Genomic DNA, 21,133 nt, shown 5'->3' with positions numbered 1-21,133 from the left:
ATTTTTTTGTGTCAAAAACTTACCCTCGTAAGTATCATTTAAATGTGAATTTTCTGATAGTGATCAGTTTTGAAAAAAAAAACCTTCTAATTGGTACCGGCAAGGGACTCAATTGACAAAACTGTAGTGACTTTTTATTTTATCGATATCAAGGTATGGTTTTTATGCGCACAGAAGAGGTCAAAGATATTTTTAGACTTTAGTATCTTGTCACTATGTGCCTCCTAACCATTTTATAGAAAAGATCAAACATAAGTGACATCGACAAGGTTGTAAAGTGTAGGTAAACATATATTTGACCTCGATAGCTAACATATCTAGTGACTAAATATGAAAAGAAAGACAGAAAAGAAAGGAAGAAATAATTTGTTTATAACAGCAGTGACACATTACACAGGTTAGAAAAATACATAAATAGTGTTGCCGTTAGAAAAAGGTCCCGGCTCAGCTTATCGCTGGTGGAAAACCAGCACTGGTCTTCCGCCGGCCACAGAAGAGTGAAATATGATAGGAACTATTATACGAAAAGCTGCAGTAAAAATTTGAGAAATAAGAAGAAACCATGATATATCATGGTTTAAGTACTTATAAAGTACTTAAACCACATTTGCTTTGCCTAACGCATATGCATAAGTATATACCTATTCAACACGACAAGATTTTTACAAGGAAAACATTTCCTCAGCAATACATTTTTCATCAGAACTGAACAAAATATGTATGAATAAACAAATGGTCGTGTTTCGCCATTTGTTCCTGTCGTGTACCCACTTCATACCTTTTTTGTCTACGTCAGACATCCGTTCGTGTCTTAAAAGATAAATAGGTAAGTTTGTATGATAAAACACGTGATCATTTTCAACTTTGAATAATAGTTGGTTTGATAAGATTTTTTATTTTATTTAAAGTGTCACAGGTTTTTAAGAACGTACCGTTTGTATTACGAGGCCTGAATGACGGCTGGACTCGTAACTCGTAAAGTTACCTATATTGTGTTGTGTTCAAAATAGCCTGAGACTGTAGATGCACTATCTGGGATATGAAACATACATATATTTTTTTTATTTAATATTGAAAAAAATATATTAAACAAAGAAACGCAGTAGGCTGCTAGCTCCATCTAGGAGCGAGTAGAAGAACTACACTGCTACGGACCCAGTTATCCCCTAGATGGCGCTGGCGTCGAAATAGTTCAAAGTAACATGCTTCATAATAATACAGGTTAGTTGTAGGTATTGCAATACATTTATTGTAATTTGGCATTTGCACTTAAAATCTTTAAAAAAAACAGAGGTGCGAGTCCAGGATCGAACCAATAGCCATCTGCTTGAGAAGCCATAGGCCAAACCACTAGGCTACCAATGTTTTTTTTAGGATAGTTTAGTATAAGTACTTCAACTGTACCTTTTCAATAATGCACTCTTGTTTTAATTTAATTGACCATTATCACACATCGCTAAATTCACACCTGAATAATTTAACATATACAGCTAACCCCCGTAATGCGCATTTAACCAAATTCCCATTTGAATATCCCCCGGGATAATGTCGACACGTGCCCGAGTTATCGGCAAGTTACGTGCCTCCTTGATATTTATGACGTGTCACACGAGTTAAGCACTCGTAATATCCAAAAGGATTGAAACGAGGGAGATGGAGGTAGGATGTGCTTTGCGAAGTTTTGGACGTGACAGAGACAGTACGAGAGGTTCGTGCGAAAGTAGAATCTAGTACCCATAACCTTACCAACAATAAGTTGGAAAACCCCCGACTTTGTCACTTCAAAGTACAATATCTCAAAAACGGCTAAACCGATTTTAGTGAAACATATCTAAGAACCATTGCTAGAAAACATGGTTTCAAATATAGAAAACCGCATTCAAATCGGTAAACACACATAGCGGTCAAACTTATAACAAACATCTTTTTGCGTCGAGGATTAAAAACTAAATCCTTTCGTTCATTCTTTCTCTATACACTCACATTTCCTACTAGGCAGGAAGGTAGGTAGTACCCATTCTAAGTTGCTGACTCTAATATTATCAGCCAGCATTCTCCAATATTGCCTAAACGTCAGTTTTAATATTAAAATGGGCGGTTATTCAAACAAACTCTGCTATATCGCACATATTACGAATTCAGGTGTCTCATATCACTTCAAATATTTACACAACGATCCCGGTCTTTTGTTTTCATGAGTATTTGATATTAGCACTTTATATGCGGACTTTTTGGTCGTTAAATATTATCATATTAACTTTTCATGTGAAAGGATATTGTCTTGTCTAGTAGTTACCTAGTGTACCTACTAAGCTTTGGTTTCCTAGGACAAGCGCTGCCGTCATTATAGCGCCCGTAATAAGCGGTGAATGACGTAACTAGAACGTTGTCTATGTAAACATAACCTAACCAACAAAAAATTGGAAGACTTTGTCACTTCAAAGTTCAATATCTCAAAAACGGCTGAACCGATTTTGATAAAACATGTCTAAGAACCATCGCTAGAAAACCTGCTTTCAATTAAAAAAAACCGCATTCAAATCGGTCCACCCGTTTAAGAGCTACGGTGCCACAGACAGACACACACACAAACACACAGACACACATAGCGGTCAAACTTATAACACCCCTCTTTTTGCGTCGGAGGTTAAAAATGGCGCGGTTTCCTAGAGAGCGGCGTGTTAATTACCGCTCTCTAGGAGAAGGAGTAGGAACGGTATCAATTATGGCCGCTATATGACGGCACCGCTGATCCTAGGAAACCAAAGCTTACTCTTAAGGTTACTTGTGTTACTATAACAGAACTTTAGTTAAGTTTAATTTCATTTTCTAATTGATATCTGGTTAATTAATTGAATATAGACTTTTTGTTATGCTAATATAATTTCCAAAATGACAAAACTGGTGACTTTCGTTCTGGCTGGAAACATTAAATTTCTAATAAAAATTTGGGACGGAGAAAAGATTAAATTAAATCTTAAAATTTATATTAAGTATCTTTAGGTATTTCCGAAAACGACACGTGTCATGGCGACGAACGCACGAACGAAAAGGAACAGTCCGAACGCGACAAACGACCGAACAGTCCTTGTGAGACTAAGGAACCCAAGATAGTGCATGTGGAGCCTGCTGTGCCTATCTATAAAGTAAACTTAAAATGTTGGTTTTGTGAAATACGTGCTTATTGCAAATATGTGATATAACATCTGACATGAAACAGCCCTATAACCGCTGTAAAAAAGTTGCTGCCAGAAGAGTATTAAAAATGTAATACACTGGGATTTATTAAACTTTTCATCGTCTTTGCCATAAAATGATTAATACCACAGTATCGCCAGAACTCACCCCCAAGTCAAACAGCTTCATGCCTCTTGCAAACAGGATACTTACCCCCCTCATTTCCACCCTTTTCAATCCTCTTGTTAACAAGCACATAGACGGGGGAATGTAATATATTCAGGCTATATTCAGAACAATTACACCACAACACAATATGCTCTTGGATGAAAGCTGTCGCGTTAATTTCAAGTGTAAACAGCACAACGCGTTTAACAACAATAAGTTTATTGTACAAGAATCACATAATCTGATTCATACAAGGACTTTGAAATAAGCAAGAATCTTGTGATTCGTTTTTGAAAGAATATTTGTACTACAACTTTGAACTGAAACAATTACTTTGCTCAACCGCGACCCAAGCTAAGCAAGCTAAGCTTAAATAGGTCGCGGGTTAGCAAAGTAATAAATAAAATATATATATTTATGTTTTTAGGTCGCGGGTGAGCAAATTAATTGTTTTAATTCATAAAAAAAATACATATTCGTGATAAGGTACATATGCTTTAATCCCTCAGTTTTAGTAACATGGACGAATTGAAAAGATACTCACCGACATAAAGGGTGAACATGGGGACGTTGTAAAAGGATTTTATGAGGACAGTGAAGTTATTAAGATGGTTCGTAGTGTGAAAGAATAATAGGGTATACTTTTTACATCCAGAAAAGTGAATTGTTTTTGTGATTTTGAAGTAAAATGGTCTCATTAAAACCGCGTGCATGGCTACCCAAATGATCTACGAAGCAAAGATTAATCAAACAAACGATTGTAGTCTTTTGGTCCGTTTTATTAATTTTTTTAGTGTACAATTTAAAAGCTGGTGAATGAAGGAATATAACATGCAAAAACTTCTTGAACTTTGCTTCCGATATCACAGTTAAAGGCTTTTTTTTTGTTGTTTCTACACCCTTATTCAACTGAACATATAATATTCATCAAAATGTTTCCTCTGAAATAATCGAGGTTCGCAGCAGGGCCGGGGCCTCATCCTTGAAAATTAGGATGGTTATTTTCGGGGTTTATTTTCACCGACAACATTGTAGTGCGTAAGCTTTATGCTTTAGGTTAAATTAGGTTTTATTTTTGGGTTACAAGTACAATTTTATGGTTTCTACGTACAAGTACTTCGTATATTTTTGTACTAATTTTATTACATCGACAAGACAGCGTCTAAACGCCTAATTTGAAAGGAAATCGTTTTGGCTACCACCTTTGTCCTAAATGCAATTTCCTTTTCCAGTCACATCACGCAAACGGCGAGCTGGCTGCCACCGGTGGAGAGCTGGCCGAGCTCAAAAGATGGCAGCCGGAGTAGCCAGGAGCCAGAGGAGGAAGACCTGCCGTATGGCTGGGAACAAGCGCTGGACTGCCGAGGGAAACCTTACTATATCAAGTGAGTACCTAGACACCATTTTATCAGTAGCTCGATTACACATTATGAGCTTAACCACAATGCAATTTGATAGCGTTAAGTACAACTAGAATGTCAATGTCGCTCGGGAGGGACATGTCGGTTTTCGTTTTCCTGAAGATTCATACGAGAAAGAAAAACAAAACCGATCTTCTGTTTCGAGTTGCACCACAATCCGAACCACATTAGCAAGCTACTTTTATCGTCCAAGGAGTTCAATTAACGCTTTAATCATCCGATTATACCTCTCTACCGTGTTGTTTTACGGAACATATACGGGGTGAGATGCTTGAATTGTTGAACTAATAAAACGGCGTCGGCTGCCGTTATCTATATTTCTAGGTAGATAGAAATTAAGGCTTGTTTAGGAAACAAAAAGAGGTAATATGTATAAGTCAATGTAAATTATACGCGAAACAGATATTTGCCATATTATTCTATTTCTACGAAATCAATATTTCTATCAGTTTCCTAGGTTATTTCTATTAGTTTCTGCTTGACGACGGAAGCCAATATCTTAAATCAGTCCCACTTTGTTTTTCTTCTTCTTCCCAATCCTCTCCTATCGGAGGTTGGACAACATCATGGCGATTCTGACTTTGGAGGCCGCTGCTTTAAACAAGGAAGTGGTACTGCAGTTGAACCAGTCTCGCAAATTCTTCAGGGAGCCACGAGTGTCTTCTCCTGCCCACGCTTCTCTTTCCGGCAATCATCCCCTGGATAGAAAGCTGGAGAACTCTGTACTTGGCGTTTCTCATCACATGCCCAAAGTACACAACTTTCTTTGCTTGATGGTCTTTAGAAGCTCAAGCTGCTTGCCCATTCTTCGCAATACTGCCACGTTAGTTACTTTGTCACGGCGGTAAATCCACACGGCGAACGGCGGTAAATCAACATTTCAAAGGCCTCCATCTTCTTCATGGTGTACTGCGTAAGGGTCCATGATTCAACTCCGTTGCTTTTACATTTTCTTTTATTTACAACCAAACCTAGAAAATTACAATGCTCCACGCTGTAAATAACTCGCTCTTATTCGGTACTATCGCAAAGTAAACTTTTCCTATATTTTTTATTATTATTTAAATGTATAAAATTACAGAAAACTTTCCGGTTAGATGTAACTATTAAGTAGTTTCTAAACAAACTTGGACGATCAGTTATTCAACATTTACAGTGTCGAATTGCGAAATCATAGCGTTCCAGTAATATTCAGTTTATAATAAAATTCTTAACCCTCCTTCGGGCAGTCGGATAAAAATATATTTGACCATTCTAAACTACTTTTGTACTTCTCTCTGTGTATCTATTTGTATTTATATTTTCTAATTTACATACATACATACTTTTAAAAACCAAACTGGTCATCCCGAAGTTTTCATACACTCGTACACTCGCTAAGGTATAACCCAGCGACAAAACTAACGGAACTACGCATTCGCTCCTCGCTGCTCGTCAACTCGTTTCTAGTTTGTATTGTAGCTCTAACCGCTTCTCCTTAATCGTCGGTGGTGGAACTAGTCTTTATAAATACTTCTCTGTCTTCTTCAGCCATGTCAACAAGACGACAACATACGTGGCCCCGGAAGGATGGTCGTGCGAGTCGCCGCCCGCGCCGCGCGACGTCGTGCTCGAGCGCGACCCCGAGCTCGGGTTCGGGTTCGTGGCGGGATCCGAACGCCCGGTGCTCGTGCGCTTCGTTACTGACAACTCGCCAAGCGTTGGCAAGGTAATTGACTTTATTATCATCACTGTTCCAACCAGGTGTCAATGAGGGCTATCGTTTTTTGTCTCACTAGATGGCGCACTGTTGCGTGAGGTTTTTAAGTATGGCTTTCAAAGTCTGTTATTACGGGCGTGAAAACAAAGTTTAGATTAAAATCATATTTAATACACCTTAAAACCGTACCATAAAAATATCGAGCATGCCACAGTGTTGCATAGTCCCCGTTTTGTTCGGAAAAAAGGGAGGACAAAGGTTTCCGAAAGACAAAACTGTCTCAAAACACAGACATTCATTGCCCCGGAACGCATATTTGCCATAATTAATTTCAGATATTGCAACATATTCACAAAATTATTCTAATTACAAATAAACCCGCGTAGCTCACCCAAAAACTATGAGATTTGACATTTCGGAGACCTCACGCTACACTAGCGCCTCTAGTGGCGAATTCATACGCGATAGCCCTCATTCTGAACGTCTCCTTTTTTTACGCTGCCGCGCTGCTATTCTTCTTCGTTCATTTCTTAGAATATGGTAGGTAGGTACAGATATTACAATAACTCGATTTACAATAATTAAAAATACATCTGCAAAACTACGCAATGTCTAATTAAAAACGCATTTTTAGAAATGTTCACCACATTATGTATGTTTCTTAACCGGTGATCTGATCACGATACAAATATCGGAAGCTCATCAACAGTAATCTCTACATAATAAATAATGTATTAGCCGAGATGTATTTCAATCCGTAACCTCTTAGCTTTGTTTAAATATGAACATGCGACTTTAAACATCAAAAGCTTTTAATCTCACAACTTCAGTGACAATATTTTGATACTTGACTGCGCACTTAACTCCGCCAAGCAAAATTCCTGTCTTTTGTGATGAACCAAAAACAATCCTGTTGTTTTAATTAATTGGATGACTGTACCCTCTGATGAATCTCAATCAGGTTAAGTTGTGAATCTGAAAAGTTAACACACAACAAGTAAACTCTGAGGGATTAAAGTTTTTACTCGAGTCCTTTTTGTTGTGGTTCACGGTCTTAATTTGTTGGAGAGTTGGGACTTTGTTTGCGTTAGCGGTTGAGCGGGATAAAATATCTTAAAACGCTGAGTAAACGTTTGAGTAACTTTTGCTTCAAAAAGTAGAACAGGAGAACGATTCTAATTAGAAAAAATAGTTAGTGAGGAAGATACAACTTTACTTCATCATCCCAGCCTATACGTCCCACTGCTGGGCACAGGCCTCCTCTCAGAACAAGAGGGCTTGGGCCATAGTTCCCACGCGGGCCCAGTGCGGATTGGGAACTTCACACACACCATTGAATTGCTTCGCAGGTTTGTGCAGGTTTCCTCACGATGTTTTCCTTCACCGCAAAGCTCGTGGTAAATTTCAAATGTAATTCCGCACATGAATTTCGAAAAACTCAGAGGTGCGAGCCGGGGTTTGAACCCACGACCCTCTGCTTGAGAGGCGATAGGTCAAACCACTAGGCCACCACGGCTTACAACTTTACTTACAGTACTGAAATACTAGATAGAATGTTAATGTCCCTCGGGACTCGTCGGTTTTCTTCGTTTTCTTGAAACGTTTGTTTCGAGTTCCGAACGACATCAGCGAACTAATTTAAGGGGCTGTTTCACCACCCATTGATTAGTGTTAACTGACGGTTAAATATGATGCCGTCTCTATTTCTTTTGTTCGAATAGACGGAGACGGCATCACATTTAACCGTCAGTTAACACTAATCAATGGGTGGTGAAACGCCCCTAAGTTATTATTTTTGTGAACATTGTGCATCTTGAACACAATGCCGTGACTGATGTAATAATATGAAGAAATATAACAAATATTAAATATAGTTAACTTTTTTTTTAATTCAAAATTCAAGGCATAATTTGTTTCGATGATTAAGGCCATGCAAGTCTATCAACTAGTCCAATGTTTTTCAAGGTGTGGGTTGCGAGTTGCGACCTCATGGGGGGGAGGGGGGGGTCGCGAAGCCCCTATCAGTTGCTGGGAAAACTACTTCAGTAAAAAATAACAATAACTTTAAAAATATTACACAGAAGAACATATTTACTGTGGCAATGGGCGGGCCACATCGCTCGAAAAACAGATAACCGTTGCGGGAGACAATTCCTAGAGTGCAATGGTGACCACGAACCGAAAGACGAAGCGTTGACTGCCTCCCACTAGAACTGCCGAGATGGGCTGACGACATTGTGAGAATTGTGGGCAACAGGTTCAATAGTGATCGTCTTCCGACTGATGATAATGATGACATAGGTACTGTTAGGAAATTGAAAATACAAACTGAAATATAGATGCACAGAAAAAACAGAAAAATAAGACCATCACTGGGAATCGAACCCAGGTCCTCGGTAATCCGTACCGCGTGCTATACCGCTACACCACTGATGGTAGAAAAAAATTGGAATTGAAATAAAAAATACAAAAAGATTCCAAAAAACCAATCTTACTGTTAGGAAATTCGCGAATTTCTCGCGAAACATTTTTTTTTTTTAAGGAAGCATTGTGGTATAAGATGATCACTTTTTATCCGTCTATCTGTTGTTTAGCTCGTTTTGTATCAGGGACGCGTAGAGTTATCAAGTTGAAATTATGATATCTAGTATTGATCTTTATACCCGTGCAACTGTAAAAAAGTAAAATTTCTAGACACATTTACGCGATCAGAAAACACATTAATCTTTTGTAATGCAAAGGCCATTGTAATCGAAACTACTAGGGAACATAAAAAAAATTTGGCGGGAAGTCTTTCGACGGCAAAGACTAAAATAAATAGTAACAGCTACTTCTTGAAAAATTACTGGAGCTGTGTCGTCGAGATAATTATTACACGATGTTAGCGTGATAAGTCCCGGGCGGGGTAATAATTAGTTTATGAACTTTTGAGTGAAATTCACGAAACTATGAAACATTAAAGTACTTCTTCTTCTTCTTCCGGTGCCCTCTCCTATCGGAGGTCGGCGATCATTAGGGCTATCCTTACTTTAGAGACTGCCACTCGAAAGAGGGATCTGGTACTCATTCCGAACCAGTCTCCACAATTTATTAAAGTACTTGCGAGTTCTTGAATTTTAAGTCGCTATTCCGCACATTCCAGCTGGAGCCCGGCGATCAAATCCTCTGCGTGAACGGCGAGGACGTGAGCACGGCGGCGCGCGAGCACGTCATAGCGGCTGTGCGCGCGTGCGCCGAGCGCGTAACGCTACGGGTGTGCCAGCCGGCGCGCGCGGGCAACCCGGCGCGGCGGTCGGCGCTGCTCTCAGCGGCCAAGCGCGCGAGGCTGCGGGCGCGGCCACCGCGCGTGAGGTTCGCTGACTCCGTGCAGCTTAACGGAGCGCCTATGTACCCTGTGAGTATTCTGAGCACATAGCTACCAAACGCGTGACGCTACTGGTATATGACTGGGCTGCAGTGCTGTTACAGTCCGCGGTACTGTAGCAGTGACTGTTATTGCACAGAAGTACAAAATATAATAGTGCGGGAGACTTAGCGGTGCCTGGGTGATTGACTTTAACATGCATAGAAATTTAGAAATCAACGCGCCGGGCTATACTTACGTGTAGCTGGAAGCACGTGAGGCTGGCGCGACCACCACTCATAAGATTCGTCGTGAGTATTTTGAGCACGTCATCGCACGGCGGCGCTGCTGTCAGCGGCACTCAGATCAGATTCACTATAATTCCGTGCAGCTTAACGGAGCACCTTTGTACCCTGTGAGTATTCTGAGCACGTGATAACTAAGATTGTTTTTTTTGGAATCTTTGTATTTTTTATTTCAATTCCAAATTTTTACTTTTACGGTCATCCCGTAAAACCTAAATTGAAAATACAAACTGAAATATAGATGCACAGAAAAACCAGAAAAATAAGACCAGCACTGGGAATCGAACCCAGGTCCTCGGTATTCCGTACCGCGTGCTATACCGCTACACCACTGCTGGTCACCACCAGTGACCACCAGTGATGATGACCAGCAGTGGTGTAACGGTATAGCACGCGGTACGGAATACCGAAGACCTGGGTTTGATTCCCAGTGCTGGTCTTATTTTTCTGGTTTTTCTGTGCATCTATATTTCAGTTCGTATTTTCAATTCACGTGATAGCTGCCGTACGTGCATGCGTCAAACGCAAAACGCAAAGTGTAAGTATATGTATGAGCGGATGGTTCTTCAGAATAAATAAATAAATCTGGGCTCAAAATCTGAGTTTAAGAAAAATGTGCTAAATTTTGTAATTTACCAAGAGCTCTACGGTGAAGGAAAACATTGTGAGGAAACGTGCACAAATCTGAAAAAAAATAATGATGTGTGTGTGAAGTTCTCAATATGCACTGTGCCTGCGTAGGAATATGGCTCACTCAAGCCTTCTAACTAAGGGCTAAAAAGATGAGAATGATGATGTTGATGATTTATTTTTTAACAATGTAATCTTTTCCTTTCAGCCTTCAGCATTCTCTCTCGGCGACCTCTGCCTTCCACCGATGGCGAACGTCCTCAAGGTTTTTCTGGAGAACGGCCAAACCAAGTCCTTCAAATACGACACGACGACAACCGTCGCTGACGTCGTGACCAGCCTCAAAGACAAGCTCTGCATCATAGCTGAGGAACACTTCAGTCTTGTTGTTGAACATGTCAAGAGCGTCAGAAGGAACAAGCTGACGCTACTAGATCCTAAGGAATCGTTGGCAAGAGTAAGTAATCCGTTACTAAGAATTTTTGAGCTGGTCACGGTTTTGAATAGGTCCTGATTGTTGGACTTTAAGTTACCTACTTAACAGAGTTCTAAGACCACTAGACTTGTTTTTCGGGTTCCGTAACAAAAGGGTAAAAACGGAAACCTATTACTAAGACTTCGCTCTCCGTCCGTCCGTCCGTCTGTCACCAGGCTGTATCTCATCAACTGTGATAGTTAGACAGTTGAAATTTTCACAGATTATGTTTAACTATGGCCGCTATAACAACAAATACTAAAAATAAATATTTAAGGGGGGCTCCCATACAACAAACGTGTTTTTTTTGTGCCGTTTTTTGCTAATGTCTAATGAATGTTGTATAGATGGTACGGAACCCTTCGTGCACGAGTCCAACACGCATTTGGCCGGTTTTTTCTGTTTACGTTAGTTTTTATAAAAAATTCTAGGGCAGTCGGCTTTTTTTATGCTGTGCCTTAGACTTGGTTACATTACACGCTCATTCTAGCGTTAATTCAACCCATCAATCGGGTTTTCTGCCATCCACATCAGACTGACGTTGTCCTAATACTGACAACCTTTACTTTTCATTAGTCTGAACCATCAGTCAGTCAGTTTGAGAGGATCACACGGTAATTCTGTTTTAACCATTTCATCATCATATCACAGATCGCAGCCCGCCCTGGCTCCCACAAAATGCGCTGCCTGTTCCGAATAGTATTCATGCCTACGTCAGCGGCCGAGCTCGCTCAGAGGGACCTGGCGGCACTAGACTACCTCTACATGCAATGCTGCAACGACGTGGCGCAAGAGCGGTTCGCGCCCGAGCTGCAGCCTGATGTCGCGCTGCGGTTGGCTGCGCTGCACATGCACCAGCACGCGCTGGCGAACAACGTGTCGCCCGCCAAGCTGACCGTTAAGGCTGTGGAGTAAGCTGTTGTTGTTGTTGTAACTCTTTATTGTACATAAAATATATGAAAATTACAATTAACAAGAGAAAGAGATGTACAAAGGCGAACTTATCCCTTAAAGGAATCTTTTCCAGTTAAGCTTTGAACGATTGAAAGGACAACAGAAACAAAAGTAGACACTACAAAATGGAAAGATAAAAGGATCAAAAACTTTAAATTAACCAAACAATACATCAAGAATAAATAAATAAATACCTACACATACATATATACTAATACTGTTAGTATAAGTGTACCTTTATATTGGCAATGGAAACACTGGTACTTGAATAAATAATAATGGTGTGATTTGTGTCGTGTTTTGTATCCTCATGTTAAAATGGTAGCAGTGCGTGGTTTTAAGAAAAAAAGAGACATTAAACAATAATTTGTGCTTAAAAATTAAAACAAGAAACAACGTGTTAATGGCGATGAAAGAAAAGAGACATTAAAACAATAATTTGTGCTTCAAAATTACAACAAGAAACAACGTGAAAATGGCGGCGAAAAAACAGTGATATAAATATTCCAATTTTTGACGGGGCTGACTATAGTAACTGGAAAATACGTATACTGAAATTTTTACAGTACAAAAAGTGTAAGGAAGTGGTAATGCGAGCTAAAACCAGTGCCGACGATGACAAATGGGACAACCTCGATATTCAGGCGACGAATTATATTTACAGCGCAATAACAAATAAACAGTTAGAATACATAAGTGATTTAGATTAAGCTTACGAGATTATCCAAAAGTTTGATGAGATGTACCTGAAAAAGTCGACGGCTTTACAAATTGTATGTCGACATAACCTCGAAACTGTCAAATTGAAAAATTATACAGAAGTGTCCCTATTTTTCGACGATTTTGAAAGAGCTGTAAATGAATTAAAGCAGGCAGGTGCAGTTATTACGGAGCAAGAAAAACTAAACTATATGTTGAAATCGTTGCCACAGAGCTATAGTCATATCGGTGATTTGATAGATGTTCTACCTGAGAGGGAGAGAACTGTTGATTATTTAAAAAGCAAAATCAAACTAAAAAATGCAGAGGAAAGATCAAATGAGGCATCAAATGACAGCTCAAATGTTTTTCGAGCAGAAGCCAGGCCGTCATTTCAAAAAAATTTCAATTGTTTTAATTGTGGAAAACCTGGTCACTTGCAAAGGGATTGTCGTACCCGTACTGAATATACACATAGAGGTCGAGGTCGTGGGTATTCTGGAAGTCGAAATCGTGGACATTTTGGAAGTAGAGGACGTGGAATGTATAATGCTAGAAACTTTCACAGAGGACGAGGAAATTATCATAATGAGGAACAAAGAAATTATCATCATGAGCATATTGGGAATAGTTTTCACACTACTATTGCTAACAATACCACTACAAGTGAGAAGAAGAATACAATGAAAGGTCAAATAGAATGGTTACTGGACAGTGGTTGTACCGACCATATTATTAATACTGATGAGTATTTTGAGAAATGTGAAACATTAAAGAAGACAGTTAAAGTTAAAATTGGAGATGGAAGAACATTGGAGGCAACAAAAGTAGGAAACATCAATGCCTATTTCCCGGTTAATGGACACAGATCTGAGATAAAACTAACAAATGTTTTTTATGTGAAAGAAATGAAGGCCAATTTGCTTAGCTACTCAAGAATTACAGATAGAAATTCAATACAGTCAAAAGGAAGATTATCCAAAATATATAACCCGTATGGAGATTTAATTGCTGTTGCTATCAAGGAAGAAAGACTCTATAAAATGAAAAGCTATATAAATGAAGGTCAGATGGAAGCTAACATAAGTAATAAAAACCAGATGACTATAAAGGAAAAACTACACCGTACTTTGGGACATATCAATTTTAATAATTTGGAATTAATGTGCAAAAATGAAACATTGGACGGACTGCCAAAAGAAATTGAATCAGATTATTTAAAGTGTGTGACATGTATTGAGAACAAAATGCATAACTTACCTTTTCATAATAACCGAAGAAAAGCAGAAGATACATTACAGATTGTTCATACAGATTTGAATGGCCCACATCAAACAACAGGAGACCATGGGGAAAAATATTTTTTAAGTTTTATTGATGACTATAGCAAACTGGTAAAAGTTTATTGTATTCGAACAAAAGATGAAGTATATGATTGCTTTGTGCAGTATGTGAATGAAGTCCAAAATCTCACCGATAAGATGATAAAAGAATTACGCTGCGACAATGGTAAGGAGTACATAAATGCTAGAGTACTTCAGTTTGCGAAAGAGAAGGGAATAACTATAAAACCTTGTCCGGCATATGTCCATGAACTTAATGGAACCGCGGAAAGGTACAACAGATCTTTGATGGATATGGGAAGATGTCTTTTATCAGAAGCAATAGTCGCAAGGAAATATTGGCCAGAGATAATTAAAACAGCAGCATATCTTAAAAATAGAACCTTGACTAATACTATTGAAAGGAAAACTCCGTATGAAATATTTTTCAGAAGGAAACCCTCAGTTAAGTATCTGAAAATGTACGGCAGTAAAGTCCTAGTAAGAATTCCAGAAGAAAAAAGAATATCGAAATGGGATAAGAAAGCAGAAATGGGAATATTACTTGGTTATAGTGACACTGGATATAGAGTACTGATCAACAACAAAGTAATCATAGCTAGACATTGTGATGTTATAGAAGAAGATGTGACATTGTGTGGATTTGAGGACGAAAAACATGATAATTCAGAAGAAGAAAAAGATAGAAAAAGGAACATTACAGAACACCCGGATGAGACTAAATTAGATGAAGTGGAGAGTAATAATGACATGAAATTTGAAAAACACCAGGAAGTAGAGAAACGGAAGAGACAACCACCACTCCGATTTGATGAAGAGTTTGGATACTACTGCATAACTGCAAACTACTGTGATGCCACAACTCCAGAAACTTTTCAGGAGGCGATTACCTGCAAGGATTCAAGTAAGTGGAAGGCAGCCATGGATCGAGAGATGGAGAGCTTAGTGACAAATAAGACATGGACATTAGTTGACAAGCCACCCAAGGACAAAAAGGTAATAGATGTGAAATGGATCTACAAGAAGAAAAGTGAATGTGAATACAAAGCAAGGTTAGTGGTTCGAGGTTTCCAACAAACTGACTGTGTTGATGATACTTACTCCCCTGTAGCAAAGATGCCCACCTTAAAATTATTATTGTCATATTGTTGTCAAAATTCTTTAGAGATCAATCAGATGGATGTAGAGACAGCATTTCTTAATGGTAGAGTTATATCTGAAGTATATGTTAAACAGCCAATGGGCTACGAAGATGACACTGAAAAGGTTTATATGTTAAATAAATCATTATACGGCTTAAAAGAAAGTCCACGCGCCTGGTATGAATGTTTTAACGAATTTCTGACTAGCCTAGATTTTAAAAGATCCAAATATGACTATTGTTTGTATTACAAAAAGGATAAGGATTTGGCTGTGTATATTTTGCTGTTTGTTGATGATCTTTTGATTTGCTGTAGGGACCAAAACATTATCGCTGACATAAAAAGTAAATTATCTGATAAATTTAAAATGAAAGATTTGGGCAAAGTTAAAAATTACATAGGTATAGACATTGAGTATAACTATGAGCAGGATAACATTTTAACTTTGAGTCAAGAACAGTATATAGAGTCATTAGCAAAACGATATAAAATTGAAAATGCAAAACTGTACAAGACACCTATGGAAATAAACTTAAAGTTAGAGAAAGCTGAATTAAATGAAGATGTAAAGTTTAGAAATTTGATTGGAGCTTTGTTGTATATTAGTTCCGGAACAAGGTCAGACATTTCTTTCTGTGTAAACTATCTGAGTCGCTTTCAAAATTGTTGTGATGAGACTCATTATAATTATGCCCTTAGAGTGTTAAAATATTTATATCTGACTAAAAACTTCAAATTAAAATACTACAAAAACAATTGTGCTGACATACTAGATTGTTTTGTTGATTCAGATTGGGCAGGAGACATAGTAGATAGAAAATCTACCACCGGTTATGTTATAAGACTTTTTGGAAATGTAATCATGTGGAAATCTAAGAAACAGAATTGTATATCAAAATCCTCAACCTTCGCTGAGTACATAGCTCTTTCAGAAGCTGTTACAGAAATTAAATTTTTGATATGTTTGGTAAATGATGTTTTCACACAAATTTGTAAACCAGTAAAAGTATATGAAGATAACTCTGGCGCTGTAGCTATAGCTAAATATGGAAATTTCACTAAAAATTCTAAACATATAGAGGTGCAATACCATTTCATTCATGAAAGTGTAAAGGAAAAGGTTATTGAAGTTGTAAAAATAGAATCTGAAAATAATTGTGCTGACCTGTTAACTAAACCTTTGGGAAATATAAAATTTATTCAGTTTAGACAAATGTTGAATATAAATATATAAAACAAGATGTGTAGACTAGTAAAGTTAGCATAGTCTTGTTACCAGACATTTTATTAATAAGAAGTTTTAATTTTTTTTGTTTGTTGCAATATAAATGTAAGGAGGCGTGTTAGTATAAGTGTACCTTTATATTGGCAATGGCAACACTGGTACTTGAATAAATAATAATGGTGTGATTTGTGTCGTGTTTTGTATCCTCATGTTAGAAAATACATATCAATATCAATAGACTACCTATAAACTTCATGTAAATAAACATACCTACACGCATACACAAAAAAAAACAGAGAACACACAACATCTATTTCAAAAGGAACTAACTATCAAGCCAGTACGCCCTTAAGCGACTCCGCAGGGTGGAAACCGTCTGCAAGTCTCAATATAAGCACTGTACCTAAAAGATCACATTGCTCGAAGAACGGTTAACGTTGGGGAAAAAGTGCTCGACCAAGAACCAGAACACGAAGCGTTGGTAGGCCTCCCACATGGGCTGACGACATCGTGAGAGTCGCATGTAAACGGTGGATGTGGGTGGCGAATTGTCGTTCATTGTGGTGTACTAAAGGGGTGGCCTTTATTCAGCTGTGGACGTCTTCCGGGTGATGATGATGATGATGACCTCAAAAGGAAAACGGAACCCTTATAGGATCATTTCTGTTGTCAGTCAAAACCATTTTTCTCGGGAACGTGTGGAGTGGAGGTATCATACTATCAAATACTCAAGTCTACTACCCTTTTAAAGCAGTAAAAATCAAATTTCTAAGTCAACGCAAACAAAAGACAGTCGTTAAAAAAAGTAAACAAAAACAGACCAAGATTCGATCGATCAAACATTGCTTGTGTCGTACCTAATAGTGTTATGGCGTTTATTTCAGGAGAGAATTCGGCCTCGAGCGTTTTGTGCCCAGCGGCTTGCTTGAAAGCATGAAGCGCAAAGAAATCCGACGGCTCATCGCACACTTTCTCAAACTCAACTCGCAAATGACAGGCAGTCAGCGGCAGCTCACACAGCTACAGGTACAGGACTTACAACATATATCTTTAGTTTCTTTAAGTTCGTTGAAGTGGCAGTGGGCAAGCCATATAGAACGGGCGGAAAAGTTCTAGAATAGTGGATCGGCAAGCGTAGCGCAGGACATCCACCAACCAAATTTAAAGAACCTGTCTTGTCTATAAATATCATGCACTGCTTTAAAAAAAGGTTATTTGGATAAAGCTGCTTTTCAATGTTTATGTGATGTTTTTTCCAATCCGCACTGGGCCCGCGTGGGGACTACGGCCCAATCCCTATCATTTTGAGAGGAGGCCTGTGCCCAGCAGTGGAACGTTATATAGGCTGAGATGATGATGATGACTTGATGATCACAGTTCGCTTTGATATTCCAGGCGAAGTTGCATTACCTAGACATAGTGGCGGGCTTGCCGAGCTACGGAGCGAAGTGCTTCGGCAGCAGCCGGCCGGAGCGCGTGCTGCTGGTGTCGCCGCGCTTCGGACTCAGCCAGATCGTCTCGCGCGCCAACTCAGTGGTAAGCGGTATTTCTATAAGGCTGAGTTTCAACTAGAGATGTTCGAGGACGCGTTGCGAGGAATGTTTCTCATGGACCAATAGAAACGCTTAATTTACCTATCCTCGCTCCGTTCAACTGTTCAACTAGAGCTGTGCGGTGCGAGGACATGTAAATGAAGCGATTCTATTGGTTCATGACAAACACATTTCTCGCAACACAATTGTGAGATTGTAGAGCGAAGAAAAACCCAGTTTTTAAAGTTAGAATAACTCAAAAGTAATCTATAATTGAAGCCTGGTGGCCTAGTGGTTTGACCTATCGCCTCTCAAACAGAGGGTCGTGGGTTCAAACCCCGGCTCGCACCTCTGAGTTTTTCGAAATTCATGTGCGGAATTACATTTGAAATTTACCACGAGCTTTGCGGTGAAGGAAAACATCCTAAGGAAACCTGCACAAACCTGCGAAGCAATTCAATGGTGCGTGTGAAGTTCCCAATCCACACTGGGCCCGCGTGGGAACTATGGCCCAAGCCCTCTTGCTCTGAGAGGAGGCCTGTGCCCAGCAGTGGGACGTATATAGGCTGGGATGATGATGAATCTATAATTAGAATAACTCAAAACGCCTGGATTCATTATTACTAACGTCTGTCTGTGACATCGTAGCTCTCAAACGCATGCACCGATTAAGATGCCGTTTTTTTTATGTTAAAGCAAATTTTCTCGCGATGGCTTTTAACATGTTTCATTAAAATTGGTTCACATTTTTTTTAGAGACTTAATCTAATCTCAACTCGAGAGCGACGAGACAACAGATCGCAATATTCCGTATAACCAGCTCTTCTATATTCTATTTTTTATACATTTTCAGCCTCAATCAATAGCTTCTCTAGAAGAAGTAGAAGGTGTGAGGGTGAAGCGCGAGTCGGCTGGCAGCGCTGACGTGGCCGTGTTCCTGACGCGCGACCGCGTGGTGGCGCTACTGATGGACGAGCGAGACGCTGCTGAAATGCCGCTCGTCATCGCTGGGTAAGGCTGGTGGAAGGAGCGGGGTTGAGCGCGAGTATAAAGCTTTTCTCGAAAATGTCCGTAAAAGTTGACATTATTCTTTACATATCAGAAGGTGAAGTGCATAGTTTATGGTCAGCGAGAAATTAAAAAGTTAAAAAGATTGCAGGCGCGCTAGCTCGACAATAATGAATTAGCGCGCCTGCAATCAGTCACATTTTTTTTAAAGTTAAAAAGGCCATGGAAATGTTGGCACAAGTCGTATACAGACAAGTCTAATGGCCGGTATCAGATATTTTGTTGGAACTCCGGACTTTTTCTATTGGGTCTGAAACAGCTTGTGGTGTTTTCGGTGGAAAAATACACCTGCAGTTTGTTTTTAATTAAAAAAAAGGCGGGAAAGCATAAGAAAAATATTAGAATAAAATTAAACGTAATATAATGTAGCCGCGGGTGGCCTAGTGGTTTGACCTATCGCCTCTCAAGCAGAGGGTCGTGGGTTCAAACCCCGGCTCGCACCTCGTGAGTTTTTCGAAATTCATGTGCGGAATTACATTTGAAGTTTACCACGAGCTTTGCGGTGAAGGAAAACATCGCGAGGAAACCTGCACAAACCTGCGAAGCAATTCAATGGTGCGTGTGAAGTCCCCAATCCGCACTGGGCCCGCGTGGGAACTATGGCCCAAGCCCTCTTGTTCTGAGAGGAGGCATCTGCCCTGCAGTGGGACGTATATAGGCTGGGGTGACGATAGGTCAAACCACTAGGCCACCACGGCTTTTTGTGCAAAGTAGCAGCTGCTTATCCTGGAATTGGCCCGCTGTATGCCAATGGTGAGGGTTGAGAGTGGTGTTGCAGGCGCACGGTCGCGTGGTGGCGCTACTGATAGACGAGCGAGACGACAATCATATCGATAAATGCACAATAATACACAAAATGTTGGTAATCCATTTGTATGTACGTGTTAGTAACGTGTTATTGTTAACAACAGTTTCCGATGTAGATAATACCTAACCTACAGGTAATCTTACATTGCTTTTATTTCCCAGATACTATCGTCTGGCTACGGGTCAAGAACTCAACGTGGAATTGGAAAGGGAACCAATTACAGAAGACATAGGTAAGTTGGAAAACATATACTTTCTGTCCTGATCAACCAAATAATCTAATGAATTGGGACGTAAACTGGAGAGTTGATTATTGTTATTACTTACACAATCGTTGTAAAATAAAAATCAAAACGTTTATTCTACAAGTAGGCCACAAAAGCGTCTTATACATAATATCACATTTATATAGAACTAGCGCTTTCGGAAAGACCAACATTGCCAAGAAAAATATTAATTGCATTTATCTTGGCTGTTAAACTAACATAACACAATAAACTTAAAATATTATAAATAAAACATCTAATTCTTACTTTTCCCATTTCAGCACCGCCTTATCTATCACAACACAACGTGGTTCCGGTGAAGTGGAGTTACTTACACTACAACGACCCTAACGTCCTTTCGAAAAAGCATTTCGCTATATTCACCATGCCTCCGCCCTACCATTCCACACCAGACCAAACCAAATCCAGTCTGGATACAAACATGAATTCTAGTTTAAACAACAAAAACCATAGTAACAACTCTAGCCCACTCATAGGCTATGATTCCAAACATGGATTACTAGGCCATGATGTACATTTCGAGAAATGCAAAAGAAATGATGACTTCAGACTTTTTGATCCAAACGATGCCTGTTACTTAGATGACGGCATGGGTTTTGACCTTCAAAGCGTTCTATCCATGGAACTCTTAGAGAATGCGTGTAACAACCCACGACTGGTGGAGGCTAAAAACGAAGCAGTGCTAAGAAGAGTCGCCGAAATGCAAAAATTAGTTGAAAATTCCGAGCAATATTTGACTGAAAATTGTGATGTTTATAATGGAGATGCGTTTAGTAATGGAGTATTGAGGGACGAGTTAGTTGGTAAAGAGAGTAGTGTAGATCATTTAGAGAGTGATACAGAGTCTAATAATAGTAG

The 21,133-nt window shown here is 39.3% G+C and overlaps 1 protein-coding gene across 1 annotated transcript in view; it reads left to right on the top strand.

Moving 5' to 3' along the window:
- LOC141436433 (uncharacterized) overlaps nucleotides 1-21,133 on the top strand; it is a 290,983-nt gene that overhangs the window by 255,490 nt on the left and 14,360 nt on the right. Inside the window, exons 3-11 of the mRNA XM_074099420.1 lie at nucleotides 4,578-4,730; nucleotides 6,297-6,474; nucleotides 9,608-9,859; nucleotides 10,952-11,200; nucleotides 11,870-12,129; nucleotides 17,466-17,607; nucleotides 17,977-18,117; nucleotides 18,967-19,124; nucleotides 20,151-20,221. Of these exons, the coding sequence (XP_073955521.1) occupies nucleotides 4,578-4,730; nucleotides 6,297-6,474; nucleotides 9,608-9,859; nucleotides 10,952-11,200; nucleotides 11,870-12,129; nucleotides 17,466-17,607; nucleotides 17,977-18,117; nucleotides 18,967-19,124; nucleotides 20,151-20,221 (1,604 nt within the window). The remainder of the gene's footprint in view (nucleotides 1-4,577; nucleotides 4,731-6,296; nucleotides 6,475-9,607; nucleotides 9,860-10,951; nucleotides 11,201-11,869; nucleotides 12,130-17,465; nucleotides 17,608-17,976; nucleotides 18,118-18,966; nucleotides 19,125-20,150; nucleotides 20,222-21,133) is intronic.

This window comes from Choristoneura fumiferana, chromosome 16 (assembly GCF_025370935.1).
Source record: "Choristoneura fumiferana chromosome 16, NRCan_CFum_1, whole genome shotgun sequence".
Classification (NCBI taxonomy): domain Eukaryota; kingdom Metazoa; phylum Arthropoda; class Insecta; order Lepidoptera; family Tortricidae; genus Choristoneura; species Choristoneura fumiferana.
This window is presented reverse-complemented; position numbering and strand designations above follow the sequence as displayed.